The sequence below is a fragment of the Ursus maritimus genome, unplaced genomic scaffold, assembly GCF_017311325.1.
Source record: "Ursus maritimus isolate PB19 unplaced genomic scaffold, ASM1731132v1 scaffold_6, whole genome shotgun sequence".
Classification (NCBI taxonomy): domain Eukaryota; kingdom Metazoa; phylum Chordata; class Mammalia; order Carnivora; family Ursidae; genus Ursus; species Ursus maritimus.
The window spans coordinates 33269788-33290520 of NW_024426774.1; the positions used below are offsets into that span (position 1 = coordinate 33269788).

At 39.1% G+C, this 20733-nt stretch overlaps 1 protein-coding gene and 1 long non-coding RNA gene across 5 annotated transcripts in view; both read left to right on the top strand.

Moving 5' to 3' along the window:
• Window positions 1–3847, top strand: part of LOC103671545 — a 52595-nt gene extending 48748 nt beyond the window's left edge. The window contains exons 6-7 of the long non-coding RNA XR_005832823.1: window positions 1063–1126; window positions 3389–3847. This is a non-coding gene — a long non-coding RNA (uncharacterized LOC103671545). The remainder of the gene's footprint in view (window positions 1–1062; window positions 1127–3388) is intronic.
• A 5555-nt stretch (window positions 3848–9402) lies between these two features.
• The window catches only part of EML4 (EMAP like 4), a 152328-nt gene continuing 140997 nt past the window's right edge, over window positions 9403–20733 (top strand). For all 4 annotated transcript variants that reach the window (XM_008700190.2, XM_008700192.2, XM_040623146.1 and 1 more), the window contains exon 1: window positions 9403–9721. In XM_008700190.2, coding sequence (XP_008698412.1) covers window positions 9697–9721 — 25 coding nt within the window. In that variant the 5' untranslated portion in view covers window positions 9403–9696. The remainder of the gene's footprint in view (window positions 9722–20733) is intronic.

A 20733-nucleotide genomic window follows, 5' to 3' on the forward strand; every position in this document is an offset into this window, starting at 1 on the left:
TGGGATCATGCCCTGAGCCAAAGGCAGACGCTTAATGACTGTGCCACCCAGGCGCCCCTTAAATTTTATTCATGAGAGACAGAGAGACAGAGGGAGAAGCAGACTCCCCACTGAGCAGGGAGCCTGATGTGGGACTCGATTCCAGGACCCCAGGATCACGACCTGAGCTGAAGGCAGACGCTTAACGGACTGAGCCACCCAGGCGCCCCAATATGACACTAGTTTTAATTTGCTTCCTACAACTGTTACTACTTCTTCCCTGACTCATTCTTTTGCCTCCTGAGTAAATATTGGTGGTCCCTCAAGTCCTACAATCTGCTTTTCTCTCTCTCTCTCGCTCTCAAATCTTTTCCCTTGAAGATTTCTCATGGTTTACATCTTTGGCTCTGTTTAGAAATATCCTAAATCTATATTCCCAGACCTAGCCCTCTACTGGACTCTAGTCCCACATTTCAAACTGTGTGCTGGAGGCTTCCATCTGGGCATCTGAGCATGATGCTAGCACTATCTGTTTAAAAGTGTTTGTACCAGTCAGGGTTCTCAACTGCAAACAACAGAAACCCACTCTGGCTAAGTCACACAGAAAATGAATTCACTGGGAGGGTATCAGGTGGCTCACTGGGTAGACAGGGAAGCCAGAGGACCAAGCATGGAAAACGGGCAGGAACCCAGGCAGTCTAGGGCACGGAGAGCACAGCCAAATTCACCCCACAGGAGGCATCTATTGAGGACGCTGTCCTGGAGCTGGCTGTCCCCTCATCTGCCCCCCCTTCCCTCACGATCAGTGCTGGACTTCAGTTTTTCAACCTAACTTCCAGTGTGGTACCTAACTGCTAGTTTGTGTGTTATTCCCCCCAGTTTAAAAAGCTGAGCTGGGGCTTCCAGTTGGTCTAAGTCATGGTAAAAATGACCTCTAATTCCCTTCAGCTTCCACAGAAGGGAAGGAATTCTGACGCAAGCCAATGAAATATGGCAGTTAATCACCGTATTTTATTTTCTATATTCACCTCATTTCTCAAAGTTTCCATTTGCATTTAATCCAATTATTTTCTCTGTCACTAGGAACTGCACCTCAAAACTCTCCTTTACACCTTCCTCTCCCTCAGCTTCTGAGGCAGTCATCCAGGTCTGTAAGGGTTTTGTTTATTGTTCATTCATGCGTTGTTTCCCTTCACATTCTTTTCTTCTTGGACCTTTCCACAGCGACCCCTCCCTTGAAACAGCCTCCTAATTGTATTCCCCACTTTCAATGCCTCCTCCAGTTTATCCACCCACAGGTTCATTTTCCTGTGACAACACTTTGATCATATCGCTGCTGCTAAAACTACATTGTTGATAGATGTCTCAGCTTGGCATTCAGGGATCTCCACAATGAGAATCTCAATGAGACTAAGAGGCAAACTGGTGCAGTAAAAAGAACTTGACCCTCAGATGCAAACTGACATGAGTTCAAACCCTGATTTTCCCACATTCTAATTGTATACTTCTGAGGCTCATTTTTTTGGTCTGAAAAATGGGGGTAATAAAATATATCTCCGAGGGCATTTGTAAGTCAGCTTTTTGAAAGTCAGAATGGTGTTGCTATAATTTGCATTTAGGTTGCAACATCAACTCACAGATGCTTATAATGGACAATATTCAGTTACAGACCTGTCTGATTCAAAACCTTTAATAAGGTTGTCATCAATGTGGTTTTAACACAGGCAGGTTGGGTCAGCATTCTACATGTTTTGGGGGCTGGCAATCTAACCATCATTTACAGCATTGTTCCTGATTTCAAACAGCTGACTTACAAATGACCTTTTGGAAATATTTTATTTGCAAGTAGAGAACTTCCTGTGTTATTAATTTTGAGAGTTGAATTTCCCTGATTGGCTGCTTTCCACTATAACATGGCTATTTTAAAGTATTTCCCTGCAGAATTTCAATTTTATGAGAAGCTGCTATGAATTCCTTGTGGGGGAAAAGTGTACAGTTATGGTGGACAGATGAAAATTATTAGTTATCATTTCTAAGGTTTCCCCAGCATCCGGTAAATGTGGCGAAGCTCTAGCACATAGAAAGAAATTCTGAAGCTTGTTCTAGAATCTCAAGCCCCACTTCATGACATAAATCCTAGGTTGGCATTGGGAAAACTTAACTCCTCAGCCCACGCTGGGTCTCTTTTTTTTCTCTATTTGTCATGAACGGCACCATCAGAGCTATCAACATTAACTTACGTCCATATTCATTCACTCACTCATGCATCCACATAGCAACTCCCCCTAAGTGAGGCATGTTTGGTGATCCCCACAGGATAGATTTCATTCACATAAGCTCTTGCCAAGAATTTACAGGACTGTTAATTGCTTGATTCTTTTCTGAGGTCAGTAAGTCTGGAAAGTCTTAGGTAAACGATAACAATCACGCCAAGCTTGGTAAAACAATTATTTAATAAGCATGATATTTTAAACCAGTCTCTACAGATACAATTTGTGGGTGAGTGTGTGCAACATATTTTTTTAAAATTTTTGCATCTTTAATGGTTTTTAAAAACTAAAACACATTTATGATATTAAAATAACATAAAAGTGAAATCCCCTGTATCTCTCTCTACCCTTGCCTTCCCCCACTCAATTTTATTTCCTAGAGGCAATTACTTTTTAACACTTGGAGGTATATCCTCCCACACTCTTTGTTTTTTTCCTTGCAGTCATTTTAGTCAGCCCTAGGCATTCTTTATGGTTAGAAGCTAAAACAAACCTGCCATTTAGCCTCTTAGGGATTTTGGAGCTCTTTCCTACACTGCTTATGTTAAACATATAATTAAAATACAGAAACTTTCCCCCCCCCAAAAAAACATTTAAGTTTTGTTCTCTATCACACATAAGCTCATGTGGACAATCTACACAATTAGGTGACTATAGTGTTTAGTCTTTAAAATAACCTTAATACAGCAAAATAAAAGGAGTGGAAAGCCCAACATACCTAAGAAAAACTAAAAACAGAGCAAAACAAAAAACACTTCATTATTCTTGACTGACACTTTTTTTTTTCCTGAAGGTTGTTTTATTGCAAAACCATAAATACAACACTGACATGACATCATTTAAGTAACTGATCCTATCTAACCACTAAAAGAATCAACCAACTGGGAAATGTTGCAAGAATTTGGGGGTAGGGGGTAAAGTCTGGGCTGGGGCTTTTGGCAATTTAAGGAACCAAATGGAACCTTCCTTTTCTTGGGAATGTGCCACTTTTGGACAAGAACAGACAGGTAAAAACAGCACCATTGAAACAGCTCAGTTTTAACTTTTATTACTTTGTAAAAATCTTTTGTTTTATTTCCTGTTCCTTTTCTCCACTTGACATCAGAAAAAGTTTTAAACTTTTGAAATTGATTTGGCAGCATATGGAGATATGGTACGAAAACAAAGTGAAATGAAAAATCCAGAGGACACAAAGAAAACCCTAAGTAAACCCTCAAGTTTGGTCTTGGGGGTTTACAGATCACAAGAACCGTCAACTCAACCCCCATGCAATGTGACTCCTTGAAGAGCTGTTGGATCCACACCAACGACACGGGAGACCGCAAGCAACGTATTCTTGACTGACACTGAGAGAGAAAAAGTCGAGAAGCCAGAAAGAGTTTACAGTTACCCTTCAAGGTCATCTAGCCGATGAGAGCAAAACAAACCAGTGTAAGAATTTTTTATTTTCCTTCAAAACTCAGGTCAAGGCTTTGACAATAGGTGTTGTGTGTCTTTAAAAGTATTCTGAAACTGGGATGCCTGGATGGCTCAATCAGTTAAGCCTCTGCCTTCAGCTCAGGTCATGATCTGCCCCAGCTTATGATCCCAGGGTTCTGGGATCGAGTCCTACATTGGGCTCCTTGCTCAGTGGGGAGCCTGCTTCTCCCTCTGCCTGCTGCTCCCCCTGCTTGTGCTCTGTCTCTCTCTCTGACAAATAAGTAAATAAAATCTTAAAAAAAAAAACCCAACAACATTCTGAAACTCCTCCCACCATAAACCATTTTGACATAGAGGGGAAGGTAACTATGCACAGAGTCAAGATGCTCCATATAAAGAGAATGTTTTAAACTTGTATTATTTGCTATAGCTATACTTAGCCCTTTGCAAAGGAAAATGAATGAAATTGGAAAATGGTGTATATTGTATATTTACCTGAATTAAATTGCACTTAAGGAGCTCAAAGTGAGGGGCAGGGGGAGTTCTGAATTGAAAATAATCTAAAGATAAATCCTTTGAAGTATCTAAATAACCACCTAGTAATTGGTAATTGTATCGTATATTTGGATTTGTATGTGTGTTTGGTGATAATGCATGGTTATGTTTTCATTTTGAGGGATTTATGTTCAGTCTTCCATTTTATTATGGCATTATTAAACAGTTTGTCAGATCTAATTTGATAAATATAAAACCGAAAAATTAATACTGGTTGCTTTAAAATAGTTAGACATTGGTTGTTGAATAATGTATTCATTTTGACAAGTTTTTAGAGTTCTTCTATGTTTGTCCTATATTAATAAATGTTTATTGACCAGCTTCTCTGTAATAAGCACTGAATATACAATGGTTTAAGCAAAAACAGGCACCACACAAGCCCACTTAAAATAATAACAGCAGCTAATACTTATCAAGTACTTAGAACATAATGGACCCTGTTCTAAGGGGTTTACATGTATTATTTCATTGCATCCTCTCAGTAACTCTACGAAGTAGAAATGGTATCATCTTCATTTTACAGAGGAAAAAGCTGAGGCACAGGGACAGTGTTACATAGCTACTAAGTGGTAGCACTGGGATTTGAATCTAAGCAGTATGATCTCAGAGCCTGCAGTCTTAACCACTGGGATGTACTACCTCTCCTATACGTAAAGCTCTCCCTGTAGTATACAATATAATGGGTGAGACACTTATTGAATAATCATTCGAGTAAATAAAAAGTTATAACTGTTAAGAGCTATGAAGGGAAGTATGGCAGGACCTATTTGGTTAGTTGTCACCAAAATGTTTCTCTCTTCCTTCTGGTTACAAAGTTAGGCTGTACATCCTAGCCTCCCTTGCAGTTAAGTGCAGTCATGTATGTAACTAAGGTGTGGCCCACTGACTATGGATAAAAGTGACAGACACACTTACATGCCTGAAACACAAAAGCTTCCTAATCGATCCTCTGTGTTCTTCCACTACTACTCCTATTCACTAGCTGAAAAGAGTGGAGTTCAAGATGGAAGCTTGGATCCTTGAATGACTTCATGGAGCAGAGTCCCCTGATGATCTGCATTGGATACTGATAGAAGTGAAAACATTTTATTACATTAAGCTAACTGAAATTTGGGAACTGTTTGAGTAACAAAGATCCATTTAGATCCAGACTACAATGATCTGACTAAGGGTATGGTCTTCTCACCCAAATCTAATGGCTTGAATTAGCCCCCCATTAAATTAAGAGAGAGAGAGGAATTGGGGAAGGAAAGCAAAGACATAAATCCTGCTTGAGTATTACGTGTAGGAAAGAAGTATGGGTATGGTTATTGGCCCATGTTGCTGACTGGAAGCAAATGGATCGGAAACCTACCAAGTTTTTGAGGGAATCATGTTCTCAAAGAAATCCTTTGATTATTTGAGTTGGAAATAACCTTTGGATCTCATATTTGTACAGTAAGGAGTGAGCTGAATGGGCTATAAGGAAAGTATATTCCTCAACACCCTGTCATAGAATAGCAAAGCCAGGAGCCATGGAGTACAAGGGACAAGGAAATTCCTTGGAAAGAAGGTTAAGATTTAAGTGAAGAACTTTCCTTGCCCTTCATAACGCTTATTCCAGGATTCCGGAATTGCTGTGGAGGAATAATTGCTATATTTCTCCTCCTAGTTGTCCTTTTTCTGCACAAGCATTTATGTCATTTTTCCTATCTTTGTCATATATATACATATATATATGTATATATATATATATGTATATATATATAAATTTTTGATTGTCCTCACTAGTTAGGATGAGCATGGGTTACTTTTTAAAAATAAAAGTAAGTGAGGGGCACCTAGGTGGCTCAGTCAGTTAAGCATCCAAATCTTGATTTTGGGTCAGGTCGTGATCTTGTCATTATGGGATTGAGCCCTGTGTCAGGCTCCAAGCTGGGCATGGAGCCTGCTTAATATTCTCTCTCTCCCTCTCCTTCTCCCCTCTGCTCGAGCGCTCTCTCTCTCTTTAAAAAAAAAAAAAAACTGAAACAGATGCAGATTAATCATGAAGTTAGTGAAACTTAAACTCTAAGGTTCTCTTCCAAGGGTCTAAGAAAGTGTGTCTTTCCACTATAATCTCTCCTTTGTCACATTTCCCATTATGTCAGGTGGTGTTGGAGTGGCTTCAGATATTTTAGGTATCTAGCTAATGGAAAGTTGAGTTGGGGATACATTTAATTTCAGGCTTAATGAGATACTTACATGGGTTACAATCACTTACATTTAATTAAATTATTGCTGGTTGTCTTTGTTTAGCAATAGATTCCAGGAGTATTCCTATGGGCCACTGCACTGATTCACCCAGCATCCTATCATGCAGGTGGTAGGGCTAGGGGTTATAATACACTATGAAGATATGGCTAGCACTGAAATTGTGTGGGTCTTACGGAAGAAATAAGGTTTGAAACATAAAAAGCCAGAAGCTAGACTAGGGAAAATTCTTTTAATTGTTATATGTGTGTGTGTGTGTGTGTGTATATATATATATATATATATAGTCATTGATGTCAAACAAAATAGAAGTTCTCTCCTATTAGGAATATACTCAATAATTCAGTATGCATAATTTAAAATTCACGATACGTTTTATTTATTTTCTTTTTTTAAATGGGTATCACGTGAAATAGAATTAATCTGAATTCCTGCAGCAGCCTACACACAGCTGTACTATATGTGCAAAGTGATTTTTTTATGCATTCCAACTATATCCCAATAATAAAGACAAATTCAGTCAACTGTGCTAGAGGAAAAACTGTTATCTTTTTATCCTCTCTATTAAAAGTTATTTAAAAACCACTGTCGGGACGCCTGGGTGGCTCAGTTGGTTAAGCATCTGCCTTTGGCTCAGGTCATGATCCCAGGGTCCTGGGATCAAGTCCCGCATTGGGCTCCTTGCTCATTGGGGAGCCTGCTTCTCCCTCTGCCTGCCTCTCTATCTCTCTCTGACAAGTAAATAAAATCTTAAAAAGCAAAACAAAATAAAAACCACTGTCACGGGGCACCTGGGTGGCTCAGGCAGTTGAGTGTCTGCCTACGGCTCAGGTCATCCTGGGATCAAGTCCTGCATCAGGCTCCCTGCTCAGTGGGGAGCCTGCTTCTTCCTCGCCCCCCTGCTTGTGCTCTCTCTCTCTCTCTCAAATAAATAAATAAAATATCCTTAAAAGAATAAAAAAATTAAAACCACTGTCATACTCAAACACTAACCTCATAGGCTTGATGTAACATTGGAATGGGGTTAGGCATAAAACACCTGGATATAAAACGTGTCATATAGGAGGATCCCAGTAAAAGATATTTATTAAGAAAAAAAGAATCATTGTCATATGAAGAAATAATCAAAGAGTATGCAACCAAGAAATTTAGTAAAAAAAGTATTGGAGTTATGTTGGGCAGTTAATTGAATGTTGTATTTCTTGATTTTGTAACAGTATTCGCAGCCTTCTTAAAATGTGTAATCTGTTGTGATTTCTTTTCTGGGTCTAAATAAATACTCCATTTAACCTAATTTTTGCTTATTTTTTTAGAAGGGCTCCACAAATAGAAAAACTTCAGGCCCCACAAAATGTGGATCCTTCTCTGAATTAAAAAAAATATATATATATATGTATTGTAGTATATCAATAGAAGTTCTTATTCTTTAAATTATCCTAAGGCAGAGAGTGTTGCATGCAGACACAGAAGAGCAGCTGTCAGAATTAAGGCCTTCTCAAACATTAAGTGGTTAGACTTAATAGAAACTTACAGATATAAAAATGCCCACGGTAGAGGAAACTTTGGGTAAATAATTTAATTTTGAAACAGGAGGAAACTCTGGACACCATTTAGTCTGTAACCTCAATTTATCTTGGCTGCCTTATGGTTTGTCTCCACATGGTATGGTATTCAGAAGACACACAGGTCTGATATCCAAAAAAGACATGAAAAGTAATTTAGATTTTTAGGGAAGATTTTTAAAGAGGCACTGGGGGGAGAAGTTGCTGCAAGACAGCAACAAAATGTTTAACAACCCTTTTAACTATCTAAGTCCCTCTCATTATGATAGTTGCTAACCTCATATTTCTCATCTCCCTTCTAAAGTCTGTTCCTTTCTCCTGCAGCTTGTCTAGGATGACTCTAATTCTTGCTTAACTCAGCCCTTAATTATTGTATACATCAGTTTAGTTCATGAATTTCTCCTCTTTATTACTCTGATCCACACAACCAAGTCCCAAGAGGAACTTTGGAAACCACTGGAAGGTCTTTAGAAGGATGGAGAATAGGGGTGAGTGGGGGAGGGAGGAGAACGATAAAGATTGTGTTTATATGTGTATGCTTTGGTTACAAGTCCAGTCCTTCCATTTGCAAATTAATAAAGTTGAGTCCCAAATAGTTTAGTGACTTGACGCTCACCTACTTAGTCACATGGAGTCGGACTGAGAACTCAGACTTACTTCATTAAAATCCTTTGTTATAGTTCACTAATAGGCAAACTATTATATTCCCTGTAAGGGATTGCTTTACGTCTCCGGTGGAAAGAACACCAGGGGGAGTAAGGAAGCCTGAGTTCTAGCTCTGCTTCTACCAGGCTCCATGACCTTGGGCAGGTCAGGTCCTTTCTAAGGCTCAGTGTTCTCCCTGAAGAGGAGGCAAGATGAACTCTTGGGTCTTGTCCAGCACTAACATTCCTTGGTTCCAGTCTGTTTTGAGTTATGAGACTGTGGCAATGGTGGCCTTGAGTTAGGAAGACTCACCCCCATGTATCCTCTACTAGGGTAGAGGGAGAACCTGGGAAGAAGGGAGTCCTCTCACTTGGTTGCCTCCTCGGTGTCTTTGTAGGACACACGGGGTGACCATCTTCGGTCCGGGGGGGTTCTGGACTTGGGCTCCAATGGGACTCCGCAGGCTCCCTAGGGGCTATGAGAGAGAATCCCTCGACGTTCCTAAGAATCTCAGGCCAGAGGCCAACTCTTATTATGACCCATTCGGAAGCAGCTTCAAGACCCAAGTCCAAGGCCTTCGGCAAAACCACTGCGCAAGCGCAGCCACCAGTACGGCGCGAGGCGGCCGGATTCCGAGGCCTAAGCAAGGTGAGAAGAAAGGGTCGGCAAGCCCCCGCCTCCATGTTGTCACGTGGGAGGCGGAGTCGGAAGCGTGACGGCGTGCGCGGGGGAGGAGCTATCGCTGCGCGCGGGCGCGGGGGCGGGGCGCGGCGCGGCGTTCGCGGCTGCTGCCTGGGAGGGAGGCCGGGCAGCCGCAGAGTGGCACGGCTCTCAACCTGACGGGGAAGTGGCCCAGACGGCTGCGGCTGAGTGCCCGGGGGCGGACGGACGGTCGGACGACGGAGGCGGGGGCTAGGAGCTGAGCCGGGCGACCTAGAGAGCGAGCGGGTCAGGCTCAGCGTCGGCCACTCTGTCGGTCCGCTGAATGAAGTGCCCGCCCCGCTGAGCCCGGAGCCCGGCGCTTTCCCCGCAAGATGGACGGTTTCGCCGGCAGCCTCGGTGAGTACGGCTGGGAAGTCCTCCGTCATCTCCGCGGAATGGGAGCCTTGTTCTCTCCACACACAGCCCAGGCCCTGCTCTCCACCCTCCCCCTGGGGATGGTAGTAGTTCCACTGCACATGTTCCCCTCGAGGCTACCGCCCCTCTACTGGCTCCGTTGGACTCAGAACCCCTCCCCCCATGCCCAGTCCTCCTTGGCAAGACCCTCCCTTCCTCCCAGCGTCCCCTTCAGTGCAGGGCCCTCCTTCCCGCAAAGTGGAAACCCCCGCTCTCAGAGAGCCCCCCCCCAGTAGGTGGTACATCCCTTTCTATACACTCAGGGTTCCCCCTACAGACCTGTCTTCAGGGTTGGGGCACCCCTTTCTGAAACCTTGACCCCTCCAGGGCACAACATTCCTCCCCCTTTCCACATACTGAGCTCTCTTTCAGAGTGGACGCACCTCTTACCCACTCAGAGGGTCCCTTTTTAAGGTAGGGACCCCCATTCCCTCTTAAGGAAGGGGGCACCCCCCAGTCTTCACTTTAAATTTGGAGACTTCTTTTAAGTATATTTCTGTGTCTGACAACTTCCCTTCTTTCCTTCCACTTCTCTGAACATTTTGCAGTGGTGGAGAGAACTAGAAGCCACTGAAGCATCATTTGCTTAATACAGGAAAGGAAGAGGTGCATCTGTGTTGGGGGACCCTCTTTAAAAGAAGAGTGAAAGCAGAAGTATCCTCTGGCTCTGCGAGCGTGCTGGGGAGAAGTAGAAGTAATTCTGCCCAGTGAATCCATAGGAAAGGGGGCCTCTGTCAGGGAAAGAAAGGATTCTCCATTTTTGGAATATGTTGTCTTTGTGGAATGGAAGAGGTTATTAAGTAGGCTGCAGTATCCTTTCAGTGTTCCCTTTCAGCAGAATAAAGGTAGTATATTTTGTAACTGGCTAAGGGAACCAGAACTAGAGGCTGGTGCTCAGCGCCCTATAATCTGCGTCTGGAATTACTATTCTTTGAGGCCATTGGAATCTGGTTACTGTAAAGATTGAGCTCAACTGTTATGATGGTGAGAGAAACAGTTTCTGCTTTGGCTGATTCTGTAGTTATGTGATACCTGTTGCTGGATTTGTATTTTCGGTATTTTATGTGGAGGTAATTTGTATTCAGATGCCTTTCTTGGTAATAAATCCCTGGTTGATTCATGTTCATGGATCAGTGCATGATCTGGCCATAGGCCACACTTTATTCAGCCATATTGGGATTAGTTGAATTTTTAAAATCTAAAGTCAAAATGTTAGTCGAAGAGCAACGGACCCATTATAGGTATTAAATAGTAAAAACTATAATTTTGGCCCTGAGCCTCCATGGGAAGAAAAGAAAAACACACATTAGAATGCTTTGAGAGTGGAAATCCTAAAATAGGAGACAACTGAGTGTTACTCTTTCCTCCCAAGGGCACCTGTTGTCCATTATCTAACCTTTGATGTCTTATAATTCCTTACATAGTGAGGTTGTTTCATTCTTGGCTCCTTTTAAAGAAGCATCAATTTTTCACTGCTTTCCTTTCTTTTCTTTTTCTCTTTCTTTCTATTCCTTCCTTCCTTTTTTCCTCATGCCTGCATTTATTCGCTAATCATAGTGTACTGAAAGACTTGTCCTGTATGTTCACAAAGAGGTGATTGTACACTAGGGCAAAAATTGAGTGTATTTTGGGAGATGTGGGACTGAGATATTGCACTGTCGGCTCCTCAGCATTTAGGAATAGTGGGAGCACTACTCAGAGTGGAAATCAGCTTATACTTCTTTCCTGTTGATTCCAAGGACTTCTGGAAGGCTTCATTTTCTTTAAGTGTTTTGAGGGAATCTTTCTCACCAGTTGGGGGAACTTAAGTTTATTTTGAAACAGTAGATAACACCTTGTTAAATAAATTTATCCCTTCTTATTCAATTCATGAGGCAGCTGATGAGATTGAAAGATGAAGATGAATTGCTATGGGGGCTCCAGTTTTCATAGTGTTATAGCTGACCCTAACTTTAGGGTTTTTTTTGTTTTGTTTTTGTTTTTATTCATTTGATGCCATCCTTGAGTGGGTAAGACTTTTCTTTAGTTAAGGTGTTGATCAGCTTCAGGGGAGATGCCTGTGTCTAAAGAGAGGAACCTGTGTCAGCAGAGAGGGAAAGAAATGTTTCCTGGCAATATTTCTGGAGCTGCTCCTGATGAAGATCGTTTTCAGCAGGAGCTCTGTGCTTTCTCTTTCTGTCCCCCTTGTAAGAGTAAAACTGGGCCCCATCTTAATTGAAACCTCCAAGGGTTGGGGGTGGGGGAGGGGTAATGCTGGTATATTTTACTAGTAGTCTTTAAACAGAGCTTTACTTAGCTCTTGCTAGATTGCTTATTTCTGTTGCCTGCAGTTCATTAGTCTAGTGCTTAGAGTTACATTGATCTTTATTTTATCATAAGAGAGCTGTAAATGTAAAGGCAACACTTGTATTCTAGAAGGTGTTTAAAAACTTTTTTTTTTAACTAAACAAGAATTCAGAACATGTGTAGTTCATCGGGGGTCACAAGTATTGAAAGCATTTATTTATTCTCAAGGAAGTATACATGTGTATCTCCTTTTGTATACCAGATGGGTTCTTGAAAAAATATGTGAGAAAACTTCATTTATATAAGCGGAAAAGTTAAGTGCTTTATAAACAGAATGATTCTAGAGAAGCTGATTATTTAAGGGAATCTTATGCTGGATCATTTTGTAGAGTGGAAAACTTAAAATTCAAACGGTACCCTTGATTGCTTAGCGTTTAGATAAGGAAAACACTATGCGTTTTGTAAGATGTCTAAATTAAAGTTTTGTGTATTGGCTTTTGAGATCGTTGAGAGCAACGTTAGGCGATTGGTCATGTTCTGTGTGCCACGTTGAAATTATATACCTGTCGTATTACTTTTGTTTTACATAAAAACAGCTAAAGGATGCTTTTAATCCCTGCCGCTGATGAATTTTAGGCAGTTTGGCTGGCAGGTGCTTGTATTGTGGAATTTCCCTTAGGCATAGTATCTTTTAGTTCACAGATTATGGTAATTTAAAAAGGCAGTGCTTTGGAAACAATTAAAAAAAAATTTGTGGGGGGGAGTACCCTAAACAATCCATCTTGATATCCTGCCTTCAGATCACTACACACACACACACACACACACACACACACACACACACACAGTTCATCCTTAGTCTTTTTAGCATCTCTTTTTCATAGTAGTTTTTAATTTTGAAACATTCATCTTGGAATTAATTAGCCTAGAGGTTAGTCAGTGCTCATACTTTAAAGAAAGCCTACAGTTAACCTTATCAGTTTTAACTTTCTGCTCCAGAGGTTAGTTAAAAAACAAAACTGCAAAGTTCTTTTAAATAAAAATCACAACAAATGAAATTGTAGGGTTAGTATATATAAGAAACATAACATTTTGGTGCAAGGCATATGAACAAACAAAATGAAAGCAGTGTGCTTACATTTATGAAATATTTTAAGAAAATCTTTTTAAAGATTTATTTTAGAGGGCGGGTGTAGGGGCAGAGGGAGAGAATTTTTCAAGTTCACTCCCCGCTGAGTGCCAGGCTGGCCTGGGACACGGGGCTCAATCCCACAACCCAAGAGATCCAGACTTGAGGTAAAACCAAGAGTTGGACACCTAACAGACTGAGCCACCAGGCATCCCAAGAAAAGTCTTTTTAATATCCCAGTATTAGAACTCTGATTTCTCATCTCATAATCTTTCTTAAACAGTGCAGTATTTTTTTTAAGTATTAATCTAGTCTTAAGCATTCTTTATTCACATAAAAATGTTTCTCATGAAATATTATTTGGGGAATTTTTTTCTTTTAATTTATTATCTATTGAAGGGCTTAAGATAGGCTTAAGTTATATAACAAGACATGGGTAGTAACTCTTATGTAGTTACTACAATATCTATGACATGAGTTAGAGTATTTTTTCAGCATGTATATGGATTAATACCTATTTTGTGACCACTACTGTGCTTGGTTGTTCTTATGGGAAGGACAAATATAAGACATGCTTCTTGTCCTTTAGGAGTTTACTGTCTGGTTTTAAATAGATATCCAGAGATGTTTAAGCATAAGTGAAGTACCAGAAATGGGACTAGAGGAGAGAAACACCATTTAGAACGCTGTGCTATGTCTAAAGCATGTAACTTCTGAGAGGGAGCTTTTGGAGATTGCTAAATTTACCTCTATAGAGCCTGGCTTTTTAAAACAATGAAATAATTTACTTAGCAAACTTATGTTTTAAGTTTGAGTAACATGTGGGAAAAGTACTGTCTTAGTTTTATGTATATGAGTCCATTTCTATAACATGTAAAATTCATAAAAAATTTGGGGAGAACATTTTGATTTTGAAATAGATTCTAAGACTTTTAATAAGTCTATAATCTACTTCTTCAACTATTACCTCAGTATGGAAGATTCCCAAATGTATAGTATGTTTCTGTATCTCTGTACGATCTCTTGTCCTGTAGTTTTAGCTCCCTCAGATGTTAATAATGCCTTAACTTAGCATATTGCTGTATGCTTTATCTCATTTAATCTGTCACTAATCTTGGGAAAGAAGAAATTATTCTTTTATAGATGAAGAACCTGAGGTTCGGAGAGTCTGATTTTTTTAAAAAGACTTTTTGAAACCAGAGTTTTCTTTCTCCTTCTTTTTTTGGTGGAAGGCCTGATTTGTTGGATTTGTATCCAGTGAAAACAATACAAAAGAAGAAAGAAAAATAAATTATCTTTTCTGTAGTTCAGCTTTATGCATGTTAACATGTTGATATATTTTTTAGCTTTTTTCTGTGCCTAATTTTTTACGTAGTTAAAATCATAATATAGATAAAATTTTGCATTCTATTTTTTGGGGGGATGCCAGCCATTTTTTTTTTTCTTCATTTGAACTCAGATTTTCTGATGGAGTTCAGTGTTCTTTTCCTTACCCTACTACTACTCTTCATGGTCCACCCATACATCTAACATACCTGAGTCTGAACTCTTCCTCCAAATCAGCTGCTTTTCCTTATTTTCCACTGTATGTATCATCCAGCCTTGAAACATCAGAACCATGTTTGATTCCTTTCCATTTTTGCCTGCCACATTAACATCTCTTCTGGGACTTTTCAGTTCTTGTCACCTTTTCTCATCCCTTAATTTCCTTTTCTGCCACTGTAGTTCAAATAATTATTATTTCATGTTTGGATTATTGCATAGCTTAAGGAATTTCCACCTGTCTAATTTATTTTATACGGGGTGGGGGGATGTGTGGCCTTCAGGTTGATATTCCTAAAGCAGTGCTTTGATTATGCCATTCCCTCTTTCAGCTTCGTTGCCTTGATGACTAAATTCAAACACCTTAGCCTTGTTTTCAAGGTCCTCCATTATCTCCTTCTACAGTCTTGACAAATTCTGGCCAAAATGCCCTGTTTCTTGTTGCCCAGATTTTGTTGGTGCTTTCTCATCCCTGTGACTATTCTCAGTACCCTTTAAGGCCCAACTCAGATATTGTTCCTTTCTAAAAACCTTTTCTTATTTGTTCTCGTTCATTCCCAGCTCAAACTATTGAACGTTTAACCTAAGAGACTTCTTAGGGCACTTATCACAGAATCGCTCTTCTTGTAAGGTAGAAATAATTATGACAAGTCTTAAAAATATTGTTAGTCTTATTTCTCCAGCCAAATTATAAACCCATTGAAGGCTGACACTCTCATATGTCTTTGAAATCTCACGGCACAACATTGGAGATTTTATGGTCCAGTAAAATTTGGGGGGAAAAAATAGGGGAACAGTATATAATGGACATCTTACAACCTTCACTTTCACCATTGTTTCATAAAAGAAAGAGCTTTTGAAGATCAAATAATTATTGTACACAATCTGAGAGTAGAGTTCTTTAAAAAATTACTCATTATGTACTTATTTTTCTCATTTTACCTGAAATGAGTGGAAACTTTGTCCCGGACTTTGTTGGAAATCTGGTAAAAAATTCCATGCTGGGTTCTAGGGTAATGTTTTTCAAATGTAGGTCTTATGCATGACTTATTATTATGAATTTAGAAATTAATTTATTTGTGGTCAAGACCAACATAAAAAAAAAAGGAGAAAAAAAGATTATAAAATATCAGTGCTTCACATGATACTGCTTTAAGAAACTTTTAATTTCAGGGGCGCCTGGGTGGCACAGCAGTTAGGTGTCTGCCTTCGGCTCAGGGCGTGATCCCGGCGTTATGGGATCGAGCCCCACATCAGGCTCCTCCGCTCTGAGCCTGCTTCTTCCTCTCCCACTCCCCCTGCTTGTGTTCCCTCTCTCGCTGGCTGTCTCTATCTCTGTCAAATAAATAAATAAAATCTTTAAAAAAAAAAAACTTTTAATTTCAGTTGTATATGTTTGCCTTAGGTTGCAGTGTAAAATCTGTTTCTTACTGTGGGTTACAGTCAGGTGAAATACACACTTTTAGTAGCTGATCCCAGTCCTTGAGAGATTAGGTGGGAAGATTGGCATCCACATGAAAAAGTGGATGAACAATCAGAAGTAGTTATAATAAATTGTATGCTCTGTTTTCAAAAAGTTTTAGGATCTGAATGTAATGAATATAATATAGTTAATAGTAAAAATATATCAGTAGTTCTAGAATCATTGTAATTCATACAAACTCAGTAGAAATATGATTTCATAAAACTGATAGGCTAGGGTATATTTTTTACTTAGCAAAAGGATTCACCATGTTGTGGGTTTTTTTGTTTGTTTTGTTTTTGGTTTTTGTTTTGTTTTTTTTTTTTTAGCAGCTTTCTGATGAAGCTGTCTGTGTTTTGACTGGTTCTTCACCTCATTAGCTGTTTGAAATCTATCCAGTCTTTAAGGCATGGCTCAGTACTTTTGTTTTTTTTGGAAGCTCTGCCTGATTATTCTGGTCTTGTACTCAAACCATTGTACTGTGGTGCTCCTAAAGTAGAGGAGGCTGAGTGCTTACACCTGAGGGATCTGGGAGTATAGCCAAAAGTTGGAGTCTATTTAACTTAAAAATTCATGTGATTATTTTGCAACCATTATAATAAGGAATGGTCCAGACAGGAATCATTGATAGATACTGAATCTATGGGGATATTTTGATGAGGAGCAGGTTGGTTGCGTAGTCTTAAATATCTCCCCATATATTGCTCTTTAATTGCAAAGAGGTAAAAAAAAAAAAAAAAAAAACTCTATACAGTGATGAAATCAGACAGACAACACCTTGAGTATGTGATCAAAATAAATAGCACTAGTGGACATTGTGTGCCTCTGAATGTAATGCCCTGAGTAGACCACATCATTTATGTAGTACTCCAGCCAGGAATGGATCACCTAAATCTAATCATGAGGGAACATTGAACTCCAAACTGGGGAACATCCTATTTTTTAAAATGGTGGGAAGAGTGTCTTTTTTTTTTTTTTTTTTAAACGTTAATGTTATAAAGACACAGAAAGAGACATGACAACTACTTGCAATATGTGATCCTAGACTGGATCTTATATTAGAAAGGAAAATGCTATAAAGGGTAGCATTGGGTCATTTGGCAAAATTGGAATATGGATGGTAGATTAGATAAAAGTGCTGAATCAGTGTTAAATTTACTGAAGGTGATAACTATCCTTAGGTTAAGTGAGGGAGTATTTTTCTTAGGAAATACACACTGAAGTTTCTAGGGATAAAGGCCCATGATACATGTAAGTTATTCTCAAATGGTCAGAAAAAATGATGTAATATGTATGTGTACATACATACATTTGTATATATGTATGTATACCTAGCCATGTGTATGTATATGCAAGGAGGGGGATGCTCGTGGGCAAGTAAAGCAAGTGAGTAAAAATGTTAACAATAGGCGAATTTGGTAAAAGCTGTATGGGTATTTTTTGTACTGTTACAGCTTTTCTGTAAGTTTGAAATTATTTTTAAAAGATCATGAACTTTGGGGCACTTGGGTAGCGCAGTCGTTAAGCGTCTGCCTTCCGCTCAGGGCTGATCCCGGCGTTCCGGGATCGAGTCCCACATCAGGCTCCTCCGCTGGGAGCTGGCTTCTTACTCTCCCACTCCCCTGCTGTGTTCCCTCTCTCGCTGGCTGTCTCTCTGTCACATAAATAAATAAAATCTTTAAAAAAAAAAAGATCATGAACTTTGCATTAAACTCCATAATATAGCATTTTAAAAGTACAGAAATGGCTCCTCTCTCTGACAATTTCAGGCAAACTCATGGGATAAAACTGTGGCTGTTAGAATATGTTCCATGTATATCATGTGGTTTCCTTTTATCCCTAGGCCTCAGTTTGAGAAACATGCCTCTGAGCCTGAGGCAGCTGTGGTTCAAATTTAGCCGACAGACATGTTTTGTTTGGCCCTTTTGAGTGTTTTAAAAATTGGGAAATTTTGCATAAAAATCTGGATCTCTGGAATGATCTTGTCCCTTTGGGCTTGCATTCCAGATGATCTATATACTCACTAAGTGGTGTGTCAGATAAGCAGTCTCAGTCCTTACTTTATACCTACCTTGTTTCAGGTATTTACTTTATTGCCTGACCTCTATACGCATATATTTGCAGCCTTTATCTAGCCCAAGAGGTGGTGGGGGTGTCTGTCTTTGTGCTCATACTATTTGATTTGAGAATTAAGTTGTTGAACTGATGCCCTGTCATTTGCTAATGTTGTAGTGTGTACATCCTATAAACAAAGTCATTCTCCTACATAACCATACTACAACGAAGAAAATTAGGAAATTAATATTGCAATATTACTATCTAATCATCAGACCCATTGAGATTTTGCTAATTGTCTCAATAATGTCTTTAATAGCAAAAAGATCGAGCTCAGAATCAAGTGTTGCATTTAGTTGTCATATCTCTTTAGTCTCCTTCAATCTGGACTAGTTCCCCTAGTCTTTCCTTGTGTTTTATGACCTTGACACAAGATTACAGGCCAGTTGTTTTGTAGAATGTCCCTTAATTTGATGTTTCCTCCTGATTCAGTTCATGTATCCTTGGCACAAATGCCACAGTGGTGAAGTGTGTTTAGTCTCTTTGCATCCTGTCCTGTGGTGCATAACTTTGATTTGTCCCATTACTGGTGGGACTACTGGTCCACTTTGAAATTTGATTGAGGTGATGTCCATCTGGCTTCTCCACTGTAGAAGTACTTAAATTTTTTTTTTTTTAGTTATTAATAAGTATTTTCTAGGAGTTGCTTTGAAACTTTGTAAATATTTTGTTCCTCATTGGACTTTCAGTTTATTGGTTTATTTATATCTGTATGAACTCAAATATCCTGTTTTTTTTTTTCAATGGGCTATAATCCATTACTATTTATTTCGATCCTCACATTGGCCCCATTTTGGCTAGTGGATGTCCATTCATGCTAGCTTCTGCATTCTTTTGATATCTTCCCATCATTCTGTGAGGACTTTCTTGCTTTTTGACACAGAAATGATTTGGACATGCAATTCAGCCCATAATACATGCATATGTACTTTATTTACTTTTTAAGTAGGGTTCAGATGAGAGTTTGAATTAAGTCATTTTAAGTTAGCTGACATTTTTTATGGTTCTTTCGTAATTTATAACTGCATAACATTTTATCTTACACTTAAAAATGATGTTAAACCAGGGACTAGATCATTAATGTAAATCAGTTTGAATACATTTTGTCAGTGAGAAGTCGTTAAGGATTATATTCATTACTGTTCTTTTTCTGTGTTTAAACAATCAGCAATTATCTTGGAGTAAGGTACTGTTAGGTGCTGTGTGTGTTAGGGCAGTTGGGTAAAATAAAATATATTTAAGCAGCAAAACCAGCCATGTTTTTTTCCACTTAACAAAATTATGATCATCTTTCCTTCTCAGCAAGTATAAATATAAACTTTAATGCATTGTATTCCATTATTTGGACATCTGGTCTCCTTAAGCTGTGTATATAGAACATAATTTAACTTATTCTTGATGACTGATGGTGGTTATGAGTGTTGGACGTGGTTCTTTGCTGTAACACAGTAGTGCCTTCAAGAGCTTTTGGTGTAGGGCTGTTTGCTCCATACACTAAATGACTACGTAATTATTACTGTCATCCTTGCTGTTTGTTGCTCGTCACTTAGTGTCAGTGTGGTTTACCCTTTCCTCTCTCTTTATTGTATCATTTATGAAATCTCACCCATAACATTTGAGTTTATATCTCTTAAAAGATAAGGACTCTTCTTTCATTATCAGACCTTAAATTTGTCTGTAATTTCTTTCCTTTTTTTAAAATTCAATTAAAATTTTTTTTTAAAGATTTATTTATTTGAGAGAGAGAGCACAAGCAGCGGGAGAGGCGAGAGAGAGGGAGAAGGAGACTCCCCGCTGAGCTGGGAGCCCGAAGTGGGTCTTAATCCCAGGACCTGGAGATCATGACCTGAGCCAAAGGCAGATGTTTTAACCATCTGAGCAACCCAGGCACCTCTGTCCATAATTTCTTAATATCAAATATCCAGTCAAATATCTTGATTGTCTCATAAGTATCATTTTATAGTGGTTTGTTTAAATCACGATTTAATCAAGATCCAAACATTGCATTTAGTTGCTCTGTCTCATAAGTCTTTTAGTATATGTATTTCCCTTGCCTTTCCTTTTCTCTTTGCAGTTTGTTGAAGAAACCAGACCTTTTGTTCTGTAGAATTTAATACAAGTGCTAATTGTTATCATTTGGTGTTTTAAAACATGTTTCTTTGTCTTTTGTATATTCTTTAAATTGAAAGTTACAGATATTTGTATATTTTATGTATCTCAGTGTGTTGCCATTACTTTTTTTATGCTCAGATTTTCCCATCATTGATCTGTGGAACCATCTTCAGACTGACTCCTGAGTGCTGATTCTAGTGGTCTTTGCTGGCTTCCTTGTTTTCTGATGGACTTTAAAAAAAATTTTTTTTTAACACTTCCTGTTGCAATTTCTGCAGTCAGCTATTTCTCTAAAATTCATTCCTTTGG